This window comes from Tasmannia lanceolata, unplaced genomic scaffold (genome assembly GCF_043159265.1).
Source record: "Tasmannia lanceolata isolate RefF3 unplaced genomic scaffold, GAP_Taslan_0.1 ptg000011l, whole genome shotgun sequence".
Classification (NCBI taxonomy): domain Eukaryota; kingdom Viridiplantae; phylum Streptophyta; class Magnoliopsida; order Canellales; family Winteraceae; genus Tasmannia; species Tasmannia lanceolata.
In genome coordinates, this window is record NW_027518688.1 from 3,304,282 (window position 1) to 3,327,082 (window position 22,801).

The 22,801-nt window shown below is 42.2% G+C and overlaps 1 protein-coding gene across 1 annotated transcript; it reads left to right on the forward strand.

Moving 5' to 3' along the window:
• Positions 1-1,664: 1,664 nt before the first annotated feature.
• On the forward strand, positions 1,665-22,589 carry LOC143886375 (uncharacterized). The gene is made up of 3 exons (XM_077390320.1): positions 1,665-2,309; positions 21,762-21,974; positions 22,057-22,589. Exons 1-3 carry the CDS (start codon positions 1,740-1,742, stop codon positions 22,111-22,113), a joined length of 840 nt encoding a protein of 279 aa, XP_077246435.1. The 5' UTR covers positions 1,665-1,739; the 3' UTR covers positions 22,114-22,589.
• The last annotated feature ends 212 nt before the right edge of the window (positions 22,590-22,801 follow it).

Consider the following 22,801-nt stretch of genomic DNA (forward strand, 5'->3'; position numbering starts at 1 on the left):
CAATGTTTTCTTATGAGCGCACTCTCACTTTATTAAAAGTACGGTATGGCCCACACCATAGGATGATCCAAACCGTCCATTAGATGGGCCATAGCCTAAATAGGTTATGCTCCAAAAATCATTTACATAGGATGATCCTAACCCTCCAATCTGAATGTTAGAGGGTTGATCCTAACCCTCTATAGATCGGAGGGTTAGAATCAACCAATGGATGTGGGTTAGATAGGGTTTTTAGAAGACGATTCTGCAATGGGTTTTTAGAAGACGATTTTGAGATTTGGGTTTTTCTGCAATTTGGGTTTTTAAGAAGACGTTCGTGCGATTTGGGTTTTTCTGCAATTTGGATTTTTGAAAGACGTTCGTGCGATTTGGGTTTTAGAAAACTCTTTTTAAAAAACGACGCATCTGCAACTTTTGCTCTCTTCTTCAAGCTTTTTCCCAAACGAGGGCATCTGCAACTTCTGATCTTCTTCAAGCTTTTTCCCAAACGAGGGTATGTATGTATCTATGTTGCGTTTGGGTTTTTCATCTGCAACTTCTTCAACCTTTTAAAAAAACGAGGGTAATGACGTTTGGGTTTTTCATCTGCAACTTCTTCAACCTTTTTAAAAAACGAGGGTAATGACGTTTGGGTTTTTCATCTGCGTTAGCTAGTGGGACCCACTTGAAACGAAAATACCCTTCAGCGCACCATATTTCTCATGCGCAGCGTACAAACAGTTTTCTCATATATATATGAGAAAACGTTTCCTACACATATGTGTAGAGAGTTCTCTACACACTAGCTTAAAATACAGTGGGGGCTCACATTGTTTGGGTGATCCAAGCCATCCATTTTAAAGGCCCTCACATAGATAGGGTGTCTACAAAAAATCAGATCCATAGGATCATCCCAACCCTACGATTTGTGGAGGTAAAATGGGTGTCTTTAAACCTTCACAAATTAGTCCATTTTTTGCCTCTACAGTTCGAATGGTTAGGATGATCCTATGGATCTGATTTTTTGTGGACACCCTATCTATGCGAGGGCCTTAAAAATGAATGGTTTGGATCACCCAAATAATGTGGCCCCCACTGTATTTTAAGTTAGTGTGTAGATAACTTATCTACACATATGTGTAGGAACCGTTTTCTCTCTCTCTCTCTCTCTCTCTCTATATATATATATATATATATATATATATATATATATATATATAGAGGAAAGTGTTGGTGAGCTTAAGCGCCCCAATCACATGGGTCCCACATTTTCTGTGATGATCCAAACCATTCATTTGCAAGGCCCTATCATAGATAGGGTGTGTACCAGAAATCAGCTCCATAGGATCATCCTAACCCCTCCTTTTGTGGAGGACAAAAATGGGCAGATTTGTGGACAAATAATGTATGTCCATTTTGACCTCCACAAATTGATGGGTTAGGATGATCCTATGGAGCTAATTTTTGGTACACACCCCATCTATGTAAGGGCCTTTCAAATGAATGCTTTGGATCATCCTAACAAAGTAGGCTCCAATGTGATTGGGCGCTTAAGCTCACCATAAGTTTGGTGAGCTTAAGCTCACCAACACTTTCCTCATATATATATATATATATATATATATATATATATATATATATATATATATATATATATATATATATATATATATTGCAACGTACAACAATAGTTCGGATAAGCAAGGATAGGCAAAATCTGTTTCCATACCGAGTCTCTGCTCCTTCTATTCTCGAATCAAATGAATCATGCGATGATGGCCGGAGCAGCAGCAGCGGCAGCTACTCCTCTTATTCTCAATCATCATCATCGTCTCTTTTTCTTCAGATTCAGACCAAAACTACCCTCCCCCATTCTTTTGTTACAGCCACCCCTCCTCCCCCCACCTCACAAAAACATCCCCATTAACACCCTCTTCTCCCCCAGATGTACCATTTCCTCCTCTTCTCTCACCACCCCCCACTTTGATACCACCACCACCACCATTCCCCCTCTTCTGTATCACGAGGACGATGACGATGATGAAGAAGAGGAAGAAGAAGATGAAGAAGAAAATGATTTCGTTTCCGAATCCCAACAAAAACAAGAAGAAGAATCCGGAATAGAATTAGAGGGAACCAAAGACCCACCTGTAAATGTTATAAGTAGTGGGGCTCCTCCAAACCTGAGTGTAAAAGAAAAGAAAGAGCTAGCCTCATACGCCCACAGCCTTGGGAAGAAGCTCAAATCCCAGCAGGTTGGAAAGTCCGGCGTCACTCCCTCTCTCGCTGCTTCTTTCATCGAGAATTTAGAATCCAATGAGCTCTTGAAGGTCTCTCTCTCTCTCTCTCTCTTTACATTTTTTTTTTTTTGGTATGGTGTTAAGTGCTTTATCTTCAACTTTCTTGATTTTGTAACAAGAGAAAACTGTTTATATCTGCTCTATTTTATCTTATCAAATAAAATATGCAAGAGGAAGAGCTAGTACTATGCTTGTCATCAATAGGGTAAATGTTCAGTGTGGCCACATTTGATTAGATGATTCTGTTGTTATTGGTAATGGAACCCTGGTTGATGGCAATTATTGATTGAACCAGAATACCCTTCCTCATTATAGTACCCTAACTGTGCATAATGGTGTTGGCATAAACCGTCATCACTAAGCTCATTTACATCCCTAAGAAGTAACAGCCATTTGAAATTAGGACAAGTACCTCTCTTTTAGGATACCGAACAGGGGATAAGTGGGATTTTGTGCTGAATTTGCTTCCTTAAAGGGTTATTGCTTTGCTAATTGATGCTCCTATTATTCTATTCTACGGATGAGTGCTTCAATTGCCATGGTTTCTGCTATCAATGTTATGTTCCCACTGGTGCTTTCTCAATGATGGAGAGTACAGTGTTTTGAGACCTTACACTTACTGTAGTTACATCCAGAGGTCTCACTTTAATGAGGCAGGACTCCCTTTTGGATATATGATCTCTTTGACGACAAAATTCTTTTGGTTGTACTCAATTGAGAGGGTTTTCTCTTCACATTTTATTGGCAGTTGGGTCTTGTGCACTGTAGTGATTTCTTTTTTGCCTATTACTTGTTTTACAAAGCATTTACCTAAACGTCAATACCCTTACTCCTTGAAGCCTGACGCCAAATGTAGTGGGTAAAAAGAAGCCATATCAAGAAGGAAACTCCAGGGCTGACATATTAGCAATCTACGGGGAATTATTTATGGGCTAAAGGATGCAGGAGACTTATTCCCTTTTTTCATGTTTGCCTTATTTATATTCTGCTTCGATTCTTTTTAGTAAAATACCTCTTTGAAAAAAATGATGAATAGGAGAACCATAAGAACTAATACCAATGCCTCAACTGGGTTTAAATGAATGTATAATATCAGTACAGCCCCATGGAAAAAAGCAGCAAGAAAAAAATCTCAATTTATGGGCTTAAGTTTATCAAAAGGTATGGTCTGGATAGGATTAATCTTTGATTTTAACAGTGAACACAAAAGGCTGATCTTGCGATATTAGAAGAATGGATGTGATTCAAATGGATGTTAAATTGAAGATGCCTTCTGCTTGATTACCTACATGGAAATGTCGATGTGAAACCCGGAAATGTCGATGTGAAACCCCCAACACCCTAGTTATTGGAGATATATGTTTAACATAAAGATCAATATGTTTCCTCTCATAGGACCACAGTGACTGGTTTGATGTCTCTTGCAATGCTTTAGTATAAAAAGGAAACAAGGTTTATTAGGTTATGTTTATGCCTTATTTGAATAAAATGAACATTATTGCGTAGGGAGGGTGACACATTGCTTGATATATAACTCCATTATAATTACTCTAATGAGGGTATTAACACCCTCATTTGCCCATGGATAATCATGGTCAGATCAATCTATGCCTTTAGCTGAATTAAAATTCTTAGAGAAAAGTGTAGCTACTCGGTGTATATATATATAAAGAGAGAGAGAGAGAGAGAGAGAGAGAGAGAGAGAGAGAGAGAGAGAGAGAGAGAGAGAGAGTGTAGCTACTCGGTCGAGTAGCTAACTTAGCTACTCCGCCGGCTTAAAATACAGTGGGCCGACATTGTTTGGGTGATCCAAACCATTCATTTGATGGGCCCTCACATAGATAGGGTGTGCTAAAAAATTCAGCTCCATTGGATCATCCCAACCCTTCAAACCGTGGAGGCAAAAATGGACAGATTTGTGAAGGTTTATACACATCCATTTTTGCCTCCACAAATTGTAGGGTTGGGATGATCCTATGTAGCTGATTTTTTGGGCACACCCCATCTATGTGAGGGCCCATCAAATGAATGGTTTGAATCATCCAAAAAATGTGGGCCCCCACTGTATTTTAAGCCGACGGAGTAGCTAAGTTAGCTACTCGACCGAGTAGCTACACTTTTCTCATATATATATATATATATATATATATATATATATATAGAGAGAGAGAGAGAGAGAGAGAGAGAGAGAGAGAGAGAGAGAGAGAGAGAGAGAGAGAAAACATTTCCTACACACTTGTGTAGATAAGTTACCTACACACTAGCTTAAAATACAGTGGGGGCCCACATTGTTTGGGTGATCCAAACCATTCATTTGAATGGTCCTCACATAGATAGGGTGTCCACAAAAAATCAGATCCATAGGATCATCCCAACCCTACGATTTGTGGAGGTAAAATGGACGTGTATAAACCTTCACAAATTAGTCCATTTTTTGCCTCCATAGTTTGAATGGTTGGGATGATCCTATGGATCTGATTTTTTGTGGACACCCTATCTATGTGAGGACCATTCAAATGAATGGTTTGGATCACCCAAACAATGTGGGCCCCCACTGTATTTTAAGCTAGTGTGTAGGTAACTTACCTACACAAGTGTGTAGGAAATGTTTTCTCATATATATATATATAGAGAGAGAGAGAAAACGGTTCCTACACATATGTGTAGAGAGTTCTCTACACACTAGCTTAAAATACAGTGGGGGCCCACATTGTTTGGGTGATCCAAGCCATCCATTTTAAAGGTCCTCACATAGATAGGGTGTCTACAAAAAATCAGATCCATAGGATCATCCCAACCCTACGATTTGTGGAGGTAAAATGGATGTCTTTAAACCTTTACAAATTAGTCGATTTTTTGCCTCCACAATTCGAATGGTTAGGATGATCCTATGGATCTGATTTTTTGTGGACACCCTATCTATGTGAAGGCCTTAAAAATGAATGGTTTGGATCACCCAAATAATGTGCCCCCCACTCTATTTTAAGCTAGTGTGTAGATAACTTATCTACACATATGTGTAGGAACCGTTTTCTCATATATATATGCCCTTGGTGGGATTGGGTCATTACAATTACTGACCCACAGAACCCGCTAAAAGTGGACACAGAAAAAACCCAAACTAAAGAACTAAGTACACCTAGACAGATCCGTGCGGAAAGTCCATTACTTACCTGGGTCCCCCTCTCCGATCTTCTTTGCAGGCTCTTTCTCCTTTCTCTCTTCCAAAACCCCTGCAGCCAAAGCCACAAACATTTCCTTCATGGCCCTCAAATCTTCGTCATATCCAATCCTAAAAACGTCCCTAATTGATAACATGCCATCGAATTCTTCCGAAAGGTATCCTCGATCCTCAGGTTCCCCTGAGCTCTCCTCCACCACTTTTCCTTTACCTTTGATTTCCTCATCCAGACCTAGGCGCTATCGGACTAGCTCGCTTACTTCCAGAACCAGCAAGTCATGAGAAGTTTTAGGCTCCACCTTCGAACCAACCTTCGAATCTCCGCCGCCTTTTTCTCTTCCTAGCGACGCCTGCGGGAACACCTTTCCTCTTCCAAGGCTTCTCTAAAATGAGGAAGCTTGCAGAGAGGAACGCGCGCTTCCTTGATATCCTTCTTTCCAGTTAATCTGAAGATATCCTCGTTACTCCTAGCATCCATTTTAAACTATTTCCATTGCTTTTTCAGAATACCCAGAGAGATTTCCCTCGGAGTAGGGAATTCTTCCCTAGCCAGATTCTCGTCGTATTCCAGCTCCTTTAGTAACTCTAAATCGCCAACTTCGAAGACAAAATCCTTGCCACTTTTTCTTTTCTTATCCCGATTTCCTTCATCTCCCGACATGGCTGGAGTAGAAGGATTATCAAAGTCTTGTAGTAGATGTTGTACTTCGGATACAAACTTCCTCCTTCTTGATGGGGACATCAACAATGGGCGTTGATTCAAGGTTTACAAGCGTAGACGTGGACGACACCGATGGCGGGGACTCTAGCATGGGTCACAGATATTGTCGCCTTTTTTTTTCATTATTTACTTTCTATTTTCGTCATTTTATTTGTAGCCTACTTTTTAGGCATCAAATCTCATCTGTTTGGCGTGTTTTTGGTATTATTAGAAAGGTTTTTCAATTACCTATCTAATGGACCTAAGATCACATGATTTGGATGTGTTTTGAGCAAGTTATGAGTGTTTTTATGAAGTGGTATATGTCTATTACGGGATTACTATTTTAGGTAAGTTTTTTTCTTTATTTAGCTTTGCTTTAGATTAGATGAATGGTTGAGATTAGTTTTTAACTTTAAGTTATCTTCTAGGGTTTCTTTTCTTATACATACATCTTACGAAAGCAATGTAAAAGCCTTTGGAATATTGAATAGAATTGAGAATTTTGTGTGAGAGCTATTGTGGCTTCGACTTGTTCTTCTCTTCTCCTCTTGGTGGCTTGGAGCCATTCTTCTCTCATCGCCTCTTATCTATTTTCATCTATTATCTTCTATTTCTTCAATCAAATCAACACAAACGAGGTTAGTAAATCAGATTTTCTATTTTCTATATTCTTGAACCCTAAAACTAGAAAACCCACAATCCATAGATCTCCTTGTTCTCCAAGATCTTGTTATGAGATTTTGAGGGATTGTTTGTATGATTAAACCTCTGCCTAAACACCCAAGAACCCTAACTTTAAACCCCTTTTGCAGCCAATTGAAAATTCGCACCATTTTAAAGCCCAGAAACCCTTTTTTAAAGATCCTTAGCCAAAACCTGCCATAAAATCAGAGCTTGAACCCTAGATTAACCTTTCTTTTACCTTCTAAACCTTAACTTAAGATTGGACAGCAGTATTAAACCAAAATTCTAGATCTGCCAAATTACCAAAATACCCCTACAACCCAAAACTGGACCATTTTGAGCCTTTTACTGTTGCTGGACATTTTTTTGTTTTTTTTCATTGCATATGATTATTTTCATGCTTGTTTGACATCTATTTCAGTGGTACTTGCATTAGCTTTTAGGTCTTTTAATTGGTTGCATGCGTAGGCCTAGTTTCAGACTAAACTTTCTATTATCAATTCATCTAACGAATCCTTATCGCTTTGATTTAATTAGGCGTTAATTCGGCCCTAGGTAAGTTGTTAAGTGTTCTTTTAGTTTTCCGCGTAAGCCCTAAATTGTCCTAAAGTCTTAATCCCACTAGGAGTGTAAGATTTTCCCTAAATTAGGTATTGTTCTGCATCATTTCTGATATCCACTTTCCTGATATGACCATGGAGCCTCCTTTTAAAAAGAGAAAGACCGCCTCCGGTAGCCAATAAATGTGCGTCAGACATAGTCTCTATGCTTGGGACCTCCCTTCCCAATACAGAGGCGCTTGTAAGCCTGAGATGGGTTGACACGATCCACCTTTCCTTGGCCCTTATTAACTCCCGGATTTCTCATCTTTCCTTTATTCCGTTTGTTCTGATTAAAGAACCTTTCCTTGACCCTCATTAACTCCCAGATTTCTCATCCTTCCTTCTGAGTAGGCTTACTTATCCTACCTAACTTGAGCACCTTACCTTTATGCCTGCATGCAGGCCTAGAAGTCTTGCGCCGGCTAGGTTCAGCGATAAGGATAATAAAGTCAGATCTAGCCCCTAGGCGCTTCGCCTCCAGCTCTAGATGAAGATACAAATTTGAGAACATTTTAATCCTCTCGTAGCGAATCATAATCCTCATCTGCTCTCATGAGTCGGGCAATAAGCCCAAAGTAGCATGTATTTGCTGATTATCAGTAAGTGCATTCCCAACAACTTTAAGGTCACAAATCATAGAAGACATCTTCCCAAGTTGCTCACTCATTGGGACATGAAGAGCCATCTTATAAGAGTCGACGTGCAACGTCATTGCGCGCAACCTTGTAACCGAATTGCTTCCAAAGGGATGCTTCAGGTTAGCCCACATCTATTTTGTAGTTCGATACGACTTGAACTCGCCATTGAGATCAATGTGTATGACTCTTAACATAATGAAGCCTGCACTACGATCTCTCTTGGCCCAGTTTATGTGTGTTTCCATCTGACGTCGATGTTGTGCAATAATCTCTTCTTTATGGACATCTATATTGTTATTTAGCAAATCTAGGTACTCTTGAGTCTTGATGATTGTAAGATATATTGGATCTTTCGATGTCATATATCATAGTTAGTTCAATTTCTCACCTCGGATGAGATTGATGACTACATTCTTAGATGCCATTGAATCACTAGAAATGAAAAGAACATTACATAAGTGAGTTTTTCGTTCACACGCATTAACATCTTTGCTGCTCTTCCAAAATTATCTAATAATGATCCTGCTAATAATATCGAAGGAAAATGTTACTAAGCTTGTAATCACGCTCGATAATCAACAGATTGATCACTATTTATAATTCTCAAAGCGCAGAGATTAATAATTTTGATTATTTAATTAATACAAAGCACTTATAGAAAAATAATTTTTTTTTCATGCAATAATAGTCCCATGAGATAGAGCATGAAAAAAAAAAAACAGAAAAAAACGCTGCAAATGGCACTCAAATCGGAATTAAAATGTCTCTAAAACAGCCCTAGAAAGAAAAACAAGTTAAATGGGCAAGTTGAATGAGCCAAGTCTGGCCCAACAGGCTAAGTCAAACTGGACGTGTTACGGGCAAGTCAAACGGAAGAGTCAAAGTGAGAACAACTGAGTCGACTCAGCGGAGTCTAAACGACGAGTCGAACCGAGTTAGATTGGGTCAAAGCCTTTCCCATTTGTCTTCTTCCACGTACATTTTACGACGAGTCCAAGTGAGAAGATCGGCTTTTATATTAAATAAAAGCGTACCTTTTACCGTCGATCATGAAAGTAGTAGAAAATATTTACAAAGATTTGATCCCAAATCGTCAACCGTCTTCGTCTCTCGTTGGTGGGATTTTGCCACAGAGCAGGTGACAACTACTAGCTCCTCAGTTTGGTATTGCACACAATGGATGCTAAGAGAATGCCTGATCGCGGGAAATAGAGGGAGAAGAGAAGAACACCGAAGAGAAAGAGATGAGAGAGTTTTTCATATGTTTTTCTTCTGGTGTTGACATTTTTTTGTTGTGATCCACGATTTTGATAAAATCAAAACTCAGATAGAAAGAGAGGAGAAGTCCACTTAGGACTCACCCTCATTCCCTTTCGCATACCAAGGACTCCACCAATATTTATCCAGATGGTGTACATATAATGGGGTCCGCATAAAAATCATCAACAACTTGATTTCCCATATTAAATCTATATTCGTCTCTCACAAGCATATAAAGTGCCTCAACAACTATAATGAATAGGAAGGGATACAGAGTGTTTCCTTGCCTTCACATATGCTCTTGTGTCCTTTTCAAGAGCAGCGAGGAATCTTTTGATCACGTGTTGGTTCGATGCCCCTTCTCTTATTAAATATGGATGCCCATCATAAATAACTTTGGAATATCGTTGCTGTTTCAAAGATCCATCAAGCAAATCATAATGGAATGGAGCAGAGGGCCATTTGGCGAGGCAGATCAAGTGGTATGGCGGTTGATTCCATACGTGACGACATGACATATATGGAGAGAACGAAATAACATCATCTTCAATGACAAACTAAGAGATAGAGGGAAAATAATCATCGATATCAAAATTGATCTTATCGATTGGAGTAGGGGCGGCAAGGATGGTGGCGAAACTCTGTGAAATTGGAAAGTGGTAATGAATGTAAAAAAGGAAAAAAAGGCCAGTGGTTCCTAGATGGTCCCCTCCTCTCCTTCGGATGGGTCAAGCTTAATCTTGAGGAAGTTCAAAAGGTAACACAGGTAGAGTGGGGATTGGTGGTCTAATTCGAGACAATAATGGAAGAAAACTAATGTCATTCGCATAACTCAAGGATGTCCAAAAAGTGTAAGGGGAAAAGGTGAGGGATGTCCAGGGAAGAGGATTGGCAATTCCATGAATGTCACTATCATAACTTTGGATGGTGGTTTAGATGCAGAAGATGCCCACAGGCTAGACTGAATCCCTCCATTCTTCCTCCTGGGGGTGGGGAAGGAGGATCTCTAGGAAGGTCTAAACATGTCCAAGATAAAAGGATTGGGGCATGGTTTTGTTCTCCTGCCAATACCTAAATTTTAAATGGCGGGTCGAATGTCGCTGGTGTCATTCGACTAGAACTTCATTAAAATGGATTCCTCGACCCCCCAGGGCGAAACCTAAGGATGTTGAAGATAACCGTTGGCCTAGCTCGGGTAAAATTTATCGCAACAAAAACTTCGCGCCTCCAACCTTATTTATTTCAGGGCAGGAAGTGAATGTGCGATCAGGTTCACTCAGATCTTGCTTGATCGGGAAAAAGAAACACCACAAAGAGTCTTTGCAGGAGCTGTGGAATTGGGCACGAGTGTCTTGGGAGCTCCCATCATTACCTTGCTTCTCTGCTCTGGCAAAGGATGAAGTTCTTTTTATGTTCGATGCAGAATTGCAGGCTTCACAGATTATTGCAAAGGGATCTGCGGCCTTGGACAACCACCTACTCTCCCTCTTGCCATGGAAAAAGGATTTTATTCAAGGAGAGGAGGCGCTTTGGGTTCGTTTTTATGGCATCCCTTTGCATGCCTGGGCTGTCTCTACGGTGGAGGCTTTAGGGGGGCTCTTTGGCAAGGTTGTAGAAACCAAGATGGAGGGCAATCATCAGAATTGTATGAGCTTCGTTTCAGCTAAGAGTTTAGCCCCTCGATGGCTCTTCCCTTATTCTGGTGTAAGATTGAAAATCCTTGATCAGTTCTATCCCATTGGGGTTGAACTCTCAAAGGAATCATCTGAATCTCTCATTTAGGATTCTGGTTCACCTCTAGTGGCGGACCGGCCAACGGCGTCCCCAAAGCCATTGTTAGGTGAACTGTTGGGCCCTTTTGGGGTTTCAAATTCAAATTCAAAATTCCTTGCTGGGAGGCCTAAAGAGCCGTTGGCTATTCCAGAACAAAGTTTGAGGGGATCCGAACCGAGAAAGGAAGAATTTTTGGGTTCGTTAGTAATTCCCAAGAAATCTACCCCTTTCACCAGACGGAAGCAGGCTCCTTATGCAATGAAGAGCCTCGTCAATCGTGCCCATGGTGGCTTTTACAAGGATTTGACTTTCCCAGTCAGGGGTTTAAGGGCCCAAGGTCACTTCATCATGAATAAGATAAGCTCTATCTTGGGTTCTAAACCGGGGGCAAAAAGAAACTTAGCAGATTGATTAGACTCTTAAAATCGAGGCCTCCTCGGTTTGGCCCCATCTATAACTAGACTTATAGCTGGGGTTCCCGGGGATGAAAAAGACTGTGACAATTAATAGTAGCCGGATGGCTTTTTTTTGTATTTTCATAGATAGCTAGGGAGGCTTATTGTAAGAATCATAGCACTCCTTCCTAGGATTGGAAGGTTCATGGCTCTACAGCTCTTGGTTTTGCTATTAAAAGGCTCTCTCCGTCTAAGTTTGAAGGCAGGATCCTTAACAAAGTAGAAATGGCCTCCCTTAGGATTCGGGAAGACCAGCTTCCCCAAGTTGCCAGCTCTCTCTCTCTATCTCATTCTGGGACTTCATTATGAATTCGAGAACTGGACCTTGTTCTCTATGGAGATAACAGCTATTCCACTTTGAGACTGTGGGTTATCGAATAGTGGAGGAATCTTTGGCGATCAGCGACCCTCAGGAAGTCCTAATCCTGTTCTCTGGGGTTGTATATCTGCTAGAGTCCCGGACTTAGCATGGCATGTTCAAGTCTCCTCCGGTTTTGTCGGTTTGCCTAAATCACCAAACTAAATGACTATCTAGTTGGTGATGACAAATTTTTTTTGAGGAAAGCCTTGAATGAGAGGCCCCCAAATATGGCACTTTTTGTTGGATTCGTTTTTTTGGGGGCCTGGGGATAGTGCTTCGGAGTTTGGGGGAGTGGTGAAGTCTATGATTCTAGATAGTAGGGAGGTAAAATAGTTATTTGGCAGGCAGGTAGTGCCTGGTCGGGGGAAAGCCACTGTAGTGGATGAATTAGTAGATTTTCTTTGTTGCTTTTAACTGGTCTAGGAGTATGCTCCTGGCCATCCTTAATTGATTCTATGTATTGCAAGTTGGGACCTCTGGTCCCCAATGTGTTTTCCATAGTTTCAATAAAATTGTCATCTTTAAAAACAAACTAATGTCATTTGCAGGCCTGGCAGTGATATGTGATGCGAACGGAGCTGAGGCAAAGGCTTTGTTGTGTGGACTATGATGGTATGCTGAAAATGGTCGTGGCCCTTTGATCGTGGAGGGAGATTCTGCAAATGCCACTTACTGGGCCCGTAATAAAGTTGTTGTGTTGTGTGGACTATGATGGTATGCTGAAAATGGTCGTGGCCCTTTGATCGTGGAGGGAGATTCTGCAAATGCCATTTACTGGGCCCGTAATAAAGTTGTTGGTCCATGGAAGTTGGCCCCATTTATCGATGAAATCAGATATCTAGTTGAGAAACTACAACCAAACTTTCAGCACAAGCGACGATCGGCGAATGAAGGTGCCGAAGAATTGGCCAAAACAGGACCGGACAGGGAGGAACTGTTACTAAGGGTAGATGACAGATAAAGCAGACTACTCTTAGCCAAAGCAGGAGCTGTGGCGGTGTGCATTTTTAATGAACAACAGGAGGATCTAGGATCTATGATGGATCTCAGCCTATTCGGATTGTTTTCCGAGTGTTGGGATGGTTTCAGGAATCGTGTGTCATGGTTTCAACCTGCATTGGCTGGATTGTTTTTGTCTTAATGAAAATGCCCCCATTGCTACCGGCCATTGTGATCAGTATCGGGATGTTATGATGGCAGCATCTAAAGAGAAGATTCTAGCTTAGGTAGGGATGGTGCTAGTCTTCTGTTGGTAGTGGCTGAAAAGTGTGATCAAATGGCAAGCCGTGGTTGGTCAAGAGGAATCTTGCCATAGTTTCTGTTTTGGGCTATCATTTTGGGCGGCAGGTATGGAAAGAGAAGCCAATAGACATCTCTCTTTGGCGCTTTGGGTGCGATGGCTCCTGTTGGATATCTATGTGTGTATGTCGGTTTCTATGTATGTAATGCCATAAGGGCATAGTAGTCTTTTCCTTTTTTTCCATCTTATATATATACTTGAGTAAAGGGGAGAGACCCTAACTCATTCTCTTCTTCTCATCTCTTCTCTCACAACATGGTATCAGAGCCCTAGGGTTTGTGTGCCCTAGGGATCTTCCTTGGAGACTCATCTCCATCTTCTTCCTCCACACCTTCATCTCCATCTTCTTCCACCACTCCTACCCCCTACGTTCTCTCTCCCCAACCCTCTCCCTCACTCGCCCAGCCCCTCCCCCTCCCCCCTAAACAGTCCCTCCCCCCCTCTTCCCCAGCTCTCTCCCTCTCTCGTTCCTGCCCCCTCCCTCGCCCCCTGTTTATCCCTCACTCCAGTCCTCTCCCTCACCCCAGCCTCCCTCGCCCCCTGTTTTCCAGCCCCCTCCCTCCCCCCTCCCTCGCCCCCTGTTTTCCCTCGCCCCCTGTTTTTTTATCTCGCTCCAGCCCCCCTCCGTCACCCAGCCCCTCTCCCTCTCTTGCCCTATCACAACAAACTCTCTTTCTCACACATCTTCACCATCATCTTTTTCCCTAAATCCCTAACTCTCCCAGCACTTCGACCCTTAATCCCTTTTCTTCTCTTCTTTCAATGAGCTAAATTCCCTTTTCCTCATTTTCTCTCCTATTCCGCGGCTCCGATCTATTCTCTCCTATGGCCATAGCTTTCACTCTATGTTTCATTATTTGATTTGTCCTACTATGGCTCTTCTCTTTCTCATTTCTCATCGGGGCCGCGTCACTCCGGTGGAATCCATTTTGTGACTTCCCTTTGACCTCTTCTATTTCATCTTGTTTTGGGCCATTGTGAGCCTCCTCTCCTCCGATGGATACATCGACTACTTCAGATCTTTCTGCCTCCCCCTCACCTACTGACAGTGTGACTGCTCCTCCCGTGGCTCCTTCTCCTTGAAGCTACCATCCCACAGTGTATTCTCCATCTGTCGAGCAGTCCTTTCCACAGATGACTTTGGAGCGCCTTGACGGATCCAATTATCTTAGCTGGAGGAAAGCCGTTGAGACCTATCTTCTCGCTTGAGGCAGAGTCTCTCTCATTGAGCGGTGTCCTCCACCCTCCTTTGATCCCCTCCTATGACAGGTGGTGTCGGGATGATGCGATGGTTCGCACATTGCTATGGCAGAGCATGGCTTCTCATATTGCTCAGCCGATGATGGACTTGGCGACTACCAAGGATATTTGGGACCATGATGCTCTCATGTTCTCTGGGGTTGATAACCTCACTCGCATTTGTGCTACCTACTCTGAGTGGATTCGTCTGGAGCGTCGTGATTCATCCCTTTCTGACCATTACAGCATGTTTATCTCTCTATGCCAGCAGCTCGATGTGTTTATGCCCCTCACTTCAGATTTGACGATTCTTGCTCGTTAGCGGGATCAGCTTCGGGCTATACACTACCTTGAGTCTCTGGGTACAGACTTTTTGCCATTCCGCTAGCAGCCGATTGGCTTAGGGGCCATACCCTCTCTCCCGGAGATTTACTCCAGTGCTCAGTAGTGTGCTCCGGGTGGCTCATCGACTATGCTTCCTTCTGAGGGTTCCGTTCTTGCTTCTTATGATACTGGAACTTCTTCCGGCCGAGGCACTGGTTCTTTTGGTCGTGGCACTGGCTCCTTTGCCCGTGGCCGCGGCTCCTTTAGCCGTGGTTGTGGTCGTGTGATGGGTGGTGGCTGTGGTACCGATGGTTGTGGTCGGCCATATTGCACTCACTTTCAGAGGGATGGTCACCGTGTTGATACTTGCTTCATGCTACATCCAGAGCTCTGTCATTCCCGCGCTGCTCACCTCTCTGCTGCGTCCCCTACTGATGGCACATTCCAGTCTTCTGCTTCAGATCTTCTAGACGAGCCTTTTGAGTTCACCAGAGCTGATTATGAGGAGCTTCAGCGTCTCCACCTTAGCAGCCACCCTCCATCCGCTGGGGTTGCCCAGTCAGGTAGTGCACCTGCTTCCCTTCTCACTAGCTCCAGCTCCTGGATCATTGATTCTGGGGCATCCAACCATGTGACGGGTAACTCTCAATCCCTTACATCATTTCAGTCATTTCCTTCTCATTCTCGTTCTGTCACTCTTGCTGATGGCACCAAAGCCCCCATTTCTGGTAGTGTTCTCTTTCACCCCATGAGGGTCTCACTCTATCATCTGTCTTGTGTGTTCCTACCTCTCATTTTAATTTGTTATCAGTCAGTCAACTTACTAAATCTTTACATTGCTCTGTCTCATTTTCCCCTTCATATTGTGTTTTTCAGGATCTCTTGACTGGGAAGACGATTGGAACGGGTCGTGAGCTGGGCGGCCTCTATCACCTCCGGTGCCATCCCTCTCCCACCATTTTGAGCAGCTCTGTTGATGCCTATCAGTGTCATTGTCGTCTGGGTCATCCATCCCTTCAGCGCCTCAGGCAGACCTCCATTGTCTCCTCTAGCATTCAACCATTTCAGTGCGAGTCTTGTGAACTCGGAAAACACCATCATGTGTCGTTTCCTCCTAGACTTGATAATAGAGTTTTGAGACCTTTTGAGTTAGTTCATTCGGATGTATCAGGTCCCTCGAGGACCAAGTCATTTTTTGGATATACCTACTTCATTGTATTTGTGGATGATTTTAGTCCAATGACATGGGTTTACTTACTTAAAAATCGTTCTGAAGTGTTTACTGCTTTCACACATTTTATGCTGAAATTACTACTCAATATGATTTTCCCCTTAAGTGTTTACGAACCGATAATGCTCGAGAGTACTTTTCCTCCTCGGGTGGGTTTCAAAACTTCTTAGCCACTCACGACATTCTTCACCAATTCTCATGTGCATACACCTCTCAGCAAAATGGTGTTGCTGAGAGGAAGTTGCGCTACCTTCTTGACATGACCCATACTTTTCTTGTTCAGATGCATGTTCCTAATGTATATTGGAGTGATGCCATTCTTACGTCCTTCTTCCTCGCTAACCGTCTTCCCTCGTCAGTGTTAGGCTACCAATCCCCGTTTTCGGTCCTTCAACCTCACGGTGAACCCTTTCCTCTCACCCCTCGCGTTTTTGGCTGTGTGTGTTTTGTCCACAAGCTGGGCCTCGGTGTGGACAAACTAGACCCTCGAGCTGACAGGTGTGTCTTTCTGGGGTATTCACGAACCTAGAAAGGGTACAGATGTTACAGTCCTAGTCTTCGTCGATGCTTTGTTTCTGCCGATGTTACCTTCTTCGAGTCTGTTCCGTATTTTGCGAGTCCTCTTCCTCCGCCGGTATCTTCGGTTTCGCTTCCTCTTCCGGTTGTCCCAGATAGGCTACCCTCTCTTCCTGCCCCCATGCCGGCTCCTCCTCCTCCGGTAGTTCCCATTCGGGTCTATCAGCGCAGATCCCGTACTCAGCCGTCTATAGCTCTGCCTGCGCCAATCACATCCCAACCTGAGATCACCACTTCTCCCTCACAGGTATTGTCTCCTTTTGGTCCTCCAGTAGATTCTCCCATTGCATCTCGTACATGCTCACGCACTACTACTCACCCTATATCTTCTTATGTCTCTTATGACCGTCTTTCACCTACATTTCGTGGTTTTGTAGCTTCTTTATCTTTTGTCTCGTTGCCTAAGGCACACCCTGGCTGGCGGGCTGCTATGGATGATGAGATGCACGCCCTTCAGGCGAATCATACTTGGGACCTTGTTCACCCTCCTCCTGGAGTCCACCTAGTTGAATGCAGATGGAAATATGCCATCAAATATTTTCCTGACGGCACAGTTGAATGCCTCAAAGCGAGTTTGGTTGCTAAATGATACACTCAGACGTGTGGGATTGATTACACTGAGACCTTTTTCCCTGTTGCCAAAATTCCCTCTGTGCGTGTTCTTATCTCATCGGCAGTCAACTATGGGTGGCCTCTTCACCAGCTTGATGTCAAAAATGCTTTCCTCCAAGGTACTTTGGTTGAGGAGGTGTATATGGAGCAACCTCCAGGGTATGTTGCTCAGGGGGAGTTGACCACCGTTGTGTGCCATCTTCGCAAGTCCCTATATGGTCTTAAACAATCCCCTCGTGGTTGATTTGACAAGTTCAGTGATTCTCTCGTAGGATATGGTATGAAGCAATGTGAAGTGGACCACTATGTGTTTAGCCTCAAATCTGATGCTGGATATGTCATTCTCATAGTCTATGTAGATGACATTATCATTACAGGGAGTGACTCTTGTGGCATTCAACTATTGAAGAGTTTTCTTAAGAAACAGTTCTCTACAAAGGATCTTGGTCGCCTTTGATACTTCTTAGGGATTGAGGTATCTTATGCAGGTACAAATGTTTCCCTATCTCAGTGTAAGTATGTGTTGGACCTTCTGGCTGAGACTAGGTCCTTGAGGATCAAACCTGCTAGTACTCCCATGGAACCAAATATGAAGCTCCTTCCAGAAGAGGGAGACTTATTAGAGGATCTTGGTAGATATATGAGACTTGTTGGGAAGCTCATATGTCTCACTGTCACTCGTCTGGATATTTCCTATGCTGTAGGAGTAGTCAGCCAATTCATGAGTGACCCTCGTACTTCTCACTAGGCAGCTGTAGTGCATATCATTCGTTACTTGAAAAGTGCTCCAGGAAAAGGGCTACTTTTCAAGAAACATAGTCACATGAAGTTAGAGGCCTTTTGTTATGCTGATTGGGCTGGTTCTCCAGCTGGCTGACGATCCACTACTGGATATTGCCCATTTGTTGGGGGAGACCTTGTGTCATGGCATAGCAAGAAACAAAATGTTGTATCTAAGTCAAGTGCGGAAGCAGAATACAGGGTTATGTCTCACACTTGTAGTGAGCTCATTTGGCTACGCTTCTTTCTATCTGAGATTGGGTTTCCTCCATCTTCTCCTGCAGAGTTGTATTGCGACAACAAGGCAGCTATCTATATTTCAAACAATCTTGTGTTTCATGAGCGCACCAAACATATTGAGGTGGACTGCCACTTCATTAGACACAGGATTCAGCAGGGCGTGTTACGTACTACTTTCACCCGATCGGCCGACCAACTAGTGGACACCTTCACCAAACTGTTGAGCAAAGCTAAATTCATTGATATTTGTAACAAGCTAGGAATGTGTAATATATACATTCCAGCTTGAGGGGGAGTGTTAGATATCTATGTGTATGTGGGTTTCTATGTATGTAATGCCATTAGGGCATAGTAGCCTTTTCCTCTTTTTCTATCTTATAGATATACTTGAGTAAAGGGGAGAGACCCCAACTCATTCTCTTCTTCTCATCTCTTCTCTCACAACAGTTCCGTTGCATATGGTTGCTGCCCTAGGCGCAAAATCACTGATATTGAGTACCACAGCCACTTTGACTGTGAATGAGGTTGGTGGTTCGGCGAGTCTTGAAGGGGAAGTATACTAAGGGAATAGGGCCTTGCATATTGGAGCTCCACGGAGTTGTGTGAATGTAAAAGTAGTGCTCGCACTGGTCACAATGGTTGGGTGCGGTGTAGCTGTTGTTACATGTGTGGGATGACTCGTCCGTGTCCTTGTATCCTGGTTATTCTATTATCATCAAGAAAATTCTTCTTCTTTCAAAAATATAAAAATTGATGGAGCACCTGTTCACAGAATGAAGTCGGGTGATGTTATACATAAATTAAGTCCATCTTCTCCACATAACTCCAATTGGTGTCCGATATAAGACAGCAATTGGGTGTCTATCTTGTAATCTATCACTTTTGCAAACCCTTCTAATCTGCCGTTTTTTTTGTTTAATCTAACAACTGGATCCTTCCTTGAGTTCACCCTCAATCTTTACATAGATCTCTTAGTCCTTGTTTGAAAACTTCGTCTCCACAAAAGTTTGTCATGTTCTCAAATTCATGGTGGGAAATGGATGGGTTGAGATTTCTAACCTTGTCCTATGAATGCTTCTTCACTCTCACACGCACTTATGTAGCTCCTCATTAACTACACTGAATAGAAAGGGACTCTTGAAAAAGCCAATCGGGGCTCATGCAAAAGAATGTAGAAGTTTGCTAATGATACACATGCATTACTTCCTGTTCCTATGACTCTGTTAGTCTGCCCTTCTCTATCTTCACCCCCATACACTCTTTATCTTCAGCCAAAATCTCGATACACTAGAACATTTACATAATTTTGAGTCCAATAATCAGTTTTGGACTCACACTTGGTTCTCAAAATTCCAAACAAGCAGGGCCTTTGTGAGTATCTCATATTTCTTTTTCAAGTTGCTTGTCTTCAAAACTGTTTCTTTATGCTTCTCTTACAAACGTTGCTCGAGATCTTGCTTCCATTTTCTTTCTCTATGACCGGAAATTCAAATACATTTTTGATGGGGCTCTATCCATAGCATCAGATTAAGATAGGAAATGGTTACCGTTCAAAAAGAGAGAGAGAGAGAGAGAGAGAGAGAGAGAGAGAGAGAGAGAGAGAGAGAGAGAGAGAGAGGCCCCTTCCAGAAGCCATGCGACAGTCGGAGAAACTCAAGGCTAGGGGTGCCCTAGCGTATCCACATGTATAGCCATCATAGGCAAGGTTTTAACTTTCGGTTTTCGGTCCTCGAAATTTCGGGCGAAATTAGACGAAATACATAAAACGGCTATTTCTTCTCGCAATTGATTTCGATCGAAATTTTGGCCAAAATTTCCGAAATTTCGGGATAATATCAAATAATTATAAAAAAATCCAGTTTTTTGGATGAAATCCCTTAAATTTCGGTCTAAATAAAGTAACATTTTGACTTTACCCAATTTCGATTTCGTTATTGACCGAAACCTGAAATTTCGGCCCGAAATTTCGGATTTCAGTTGAAATTTAAAACCTTGGTCATAGGTCACTTTTCTGTTTCCAATGCTAGGTAGCTGTAGATTGCATGTCCATTGTTCAATTCATTATAGCCGCAGATCACGCCCGTGCCTAGATCACACCTAACCATTGAATCGTTTCCATTCCCTAGCCTGGCCAAATAAGGCACACTCAGTTCCATTCTCATGCATGACCAAATAAGGCACATGACCATTCCATACATCGTTACTTTAGGCCTCGGTGTTGAGTTTACCATTTTTATTTGGATTGCCTTTATTGTGATCGCTTTAATTTTATATGTTTCCTTTTATTCGTGAGTAGAATCTCTCCTAAGCTCCCATTGAAAAAGGTGGACGAACACATGTAAAGTGAGTTTTGTCTTTTTATGAAAATTATTACAGCACTGGTGCCTAGGGGGTCAAAGCAGGAAGCTATTCACGGAGATTTTGGTTTTGGAAAGAATCCTTCACAGGATGAGAATGATGACTTATGACAGAGAAGGCATCCACTAACGATCCAACCCATAAAGAGCTCTCAGGAGATATGCTTAGGAAATATTGGAAAATATTTAAGTAAGACGTTAAAGATTATCCTTTCATGTTCTACAGCCTTTGCGGTTTTGCTTCAGTGGAAGAGACCCACTCGCTTCTGTATGAACACCTGTTCTTCAAGTTACTCATGAGCAAGGTTTAAAATTTCGGTTTCAGACCCTGAAATTTCGGTCGAAATCTGGCACAAAACCTAAATTCAATATTTTATTCAATATTAAATTTTGGCCGAAATTTTGGTAATTTCGGTTGAAATTTCGATGAAATAGTAAATTAATATTTAAAAAAACAGATTTTTTGGGTCAAATTTCGGAAAAACCGAAATTTCGGCCGAAATAAATGACTGTTTCGGTTCTCCACCGAAATCCGAAATTTTGGATTTCGGTCGAAATTTAAAACCATGAAACGGACTTGGGAGCTTACTAGGGAGGTTGCTATTAGACACATGGAAGACATAACCTATATCCGAAAGAGCCCTGGTTTTTTGGAGGGGAACCCGGAGGACTCCCTCACATGTTTGCCGGTCTTCCATCTCCATCACACTCTGGAGGAGCTGGAGAAATGCGCTTCCTACATGTGCAATTCTGTTTTGGGGCGGTCATGGGCTACTCTGGCAGATAGACGATCTCTGACGATCTTTGTGGAGTTATGGATGGAAGAATGAGATATGTTATTGTATTTTGATTTGCTTTCACGTTTTCCTATACTTGGTCCGGGTTACACCCGGTCCACCCTCCATATGATATTTTGTAATACATGACGGGACCTAGTGTTATTCTAATATCAATGAAATATGTCACTTTTCAAAAAAATAAATAAAATAAAACAAAGGAGAAAATGTCCAAACGCTTGTAAGTTTTCCTCTTTTCTTTCATTTTGCACTAGTAGGGTTAAAGATTATCTCCTTCTGCAATCGATTCGCCACGTGTGATGGCATCAATTTTGCTTCCTTTTCTAATTGCATAAATAAACTTAACTATTCGTTGCACTGTTGGAACAGATTAAAGTGCACAACAACTGTCCTGGTGAGCTGACTGATGTGATACAACAATTAGAGAAAGCAACTGGGTCCGTGGCCGTCGGTCAAATTGGCAGAGTAGTGATTCTTTACAGGCCAAGCCTTAGCAAGATGAAGGCAACCGAGAAATATGAGAAAAATAAACAGCTTATCCAGAGGCTCAGAAAAGAATTCAAACCGAAATCCCCCGGGCTGGTAAAAAAAATCATTCTTGAATACACACCTCTCCCCTCATTGTATTTTCTTTTGAAACTTGAACATTGTCTTAAAAATGCAGAAAGAAGAACGACCCAAATTATCTGGTCGTGGTCGCCGTGGAAGCAGCCGTGTTTAAGTTTCTAGGCTATTTTTTTGTTAGCTAAGCTGGGATTGAACCTCAGATCTCAATGTTGAAGAACATAGTTTTTAGCAATTGAGCTGGTGGCTAACTCCAGTTCCTTGGCTGTTTCATGTTAATCTTTTGTAAGGGGCATCAGAATCTTGATTTGGTCAGGCATATGAAAGCAAAGGGTTGAAAGCTGTTTTCCTCTTGGATTAGGTGGTGAGATCCATACCTGAAGCAACTTATGTTTCTCTAGTTATATTGTGATAGGTTCTTCATTGAGTTGGTCCATTCCCTGCCCGTCATGGATTCAGTGGGAGAGTGAGAAAAGAAAATAGAAAATCAGGGAGTTGCCGAGATGAATCCGTCAGTGTTACTTTTCTCAGTTTTTGGGTATCGAACTCCATAGAAGCTTAGACTGTAATCTTTTTGAAGATGGAATGAGAGGGTTTTCTTTCTAATAAAATTGCCTGCTTAACTTTCTTTTAGCTCGGTACTGAAATCCTCTCTGTTGGTAAAGGTTTGCATTAGAGTTTGGGAAATGATTTCAGCACAACCATGTTTTGGTATTTGCGCTAACCTAGTCTTTTAGTGTTTAGAGAGCTGTCAAAAGGTTATTACAGTTCGCAGAATGCTCTCACAAGCCCATTAAAAAAAAAAGACATTATAGAACCGCTCAAATAACAAAACGTGTTTGTGC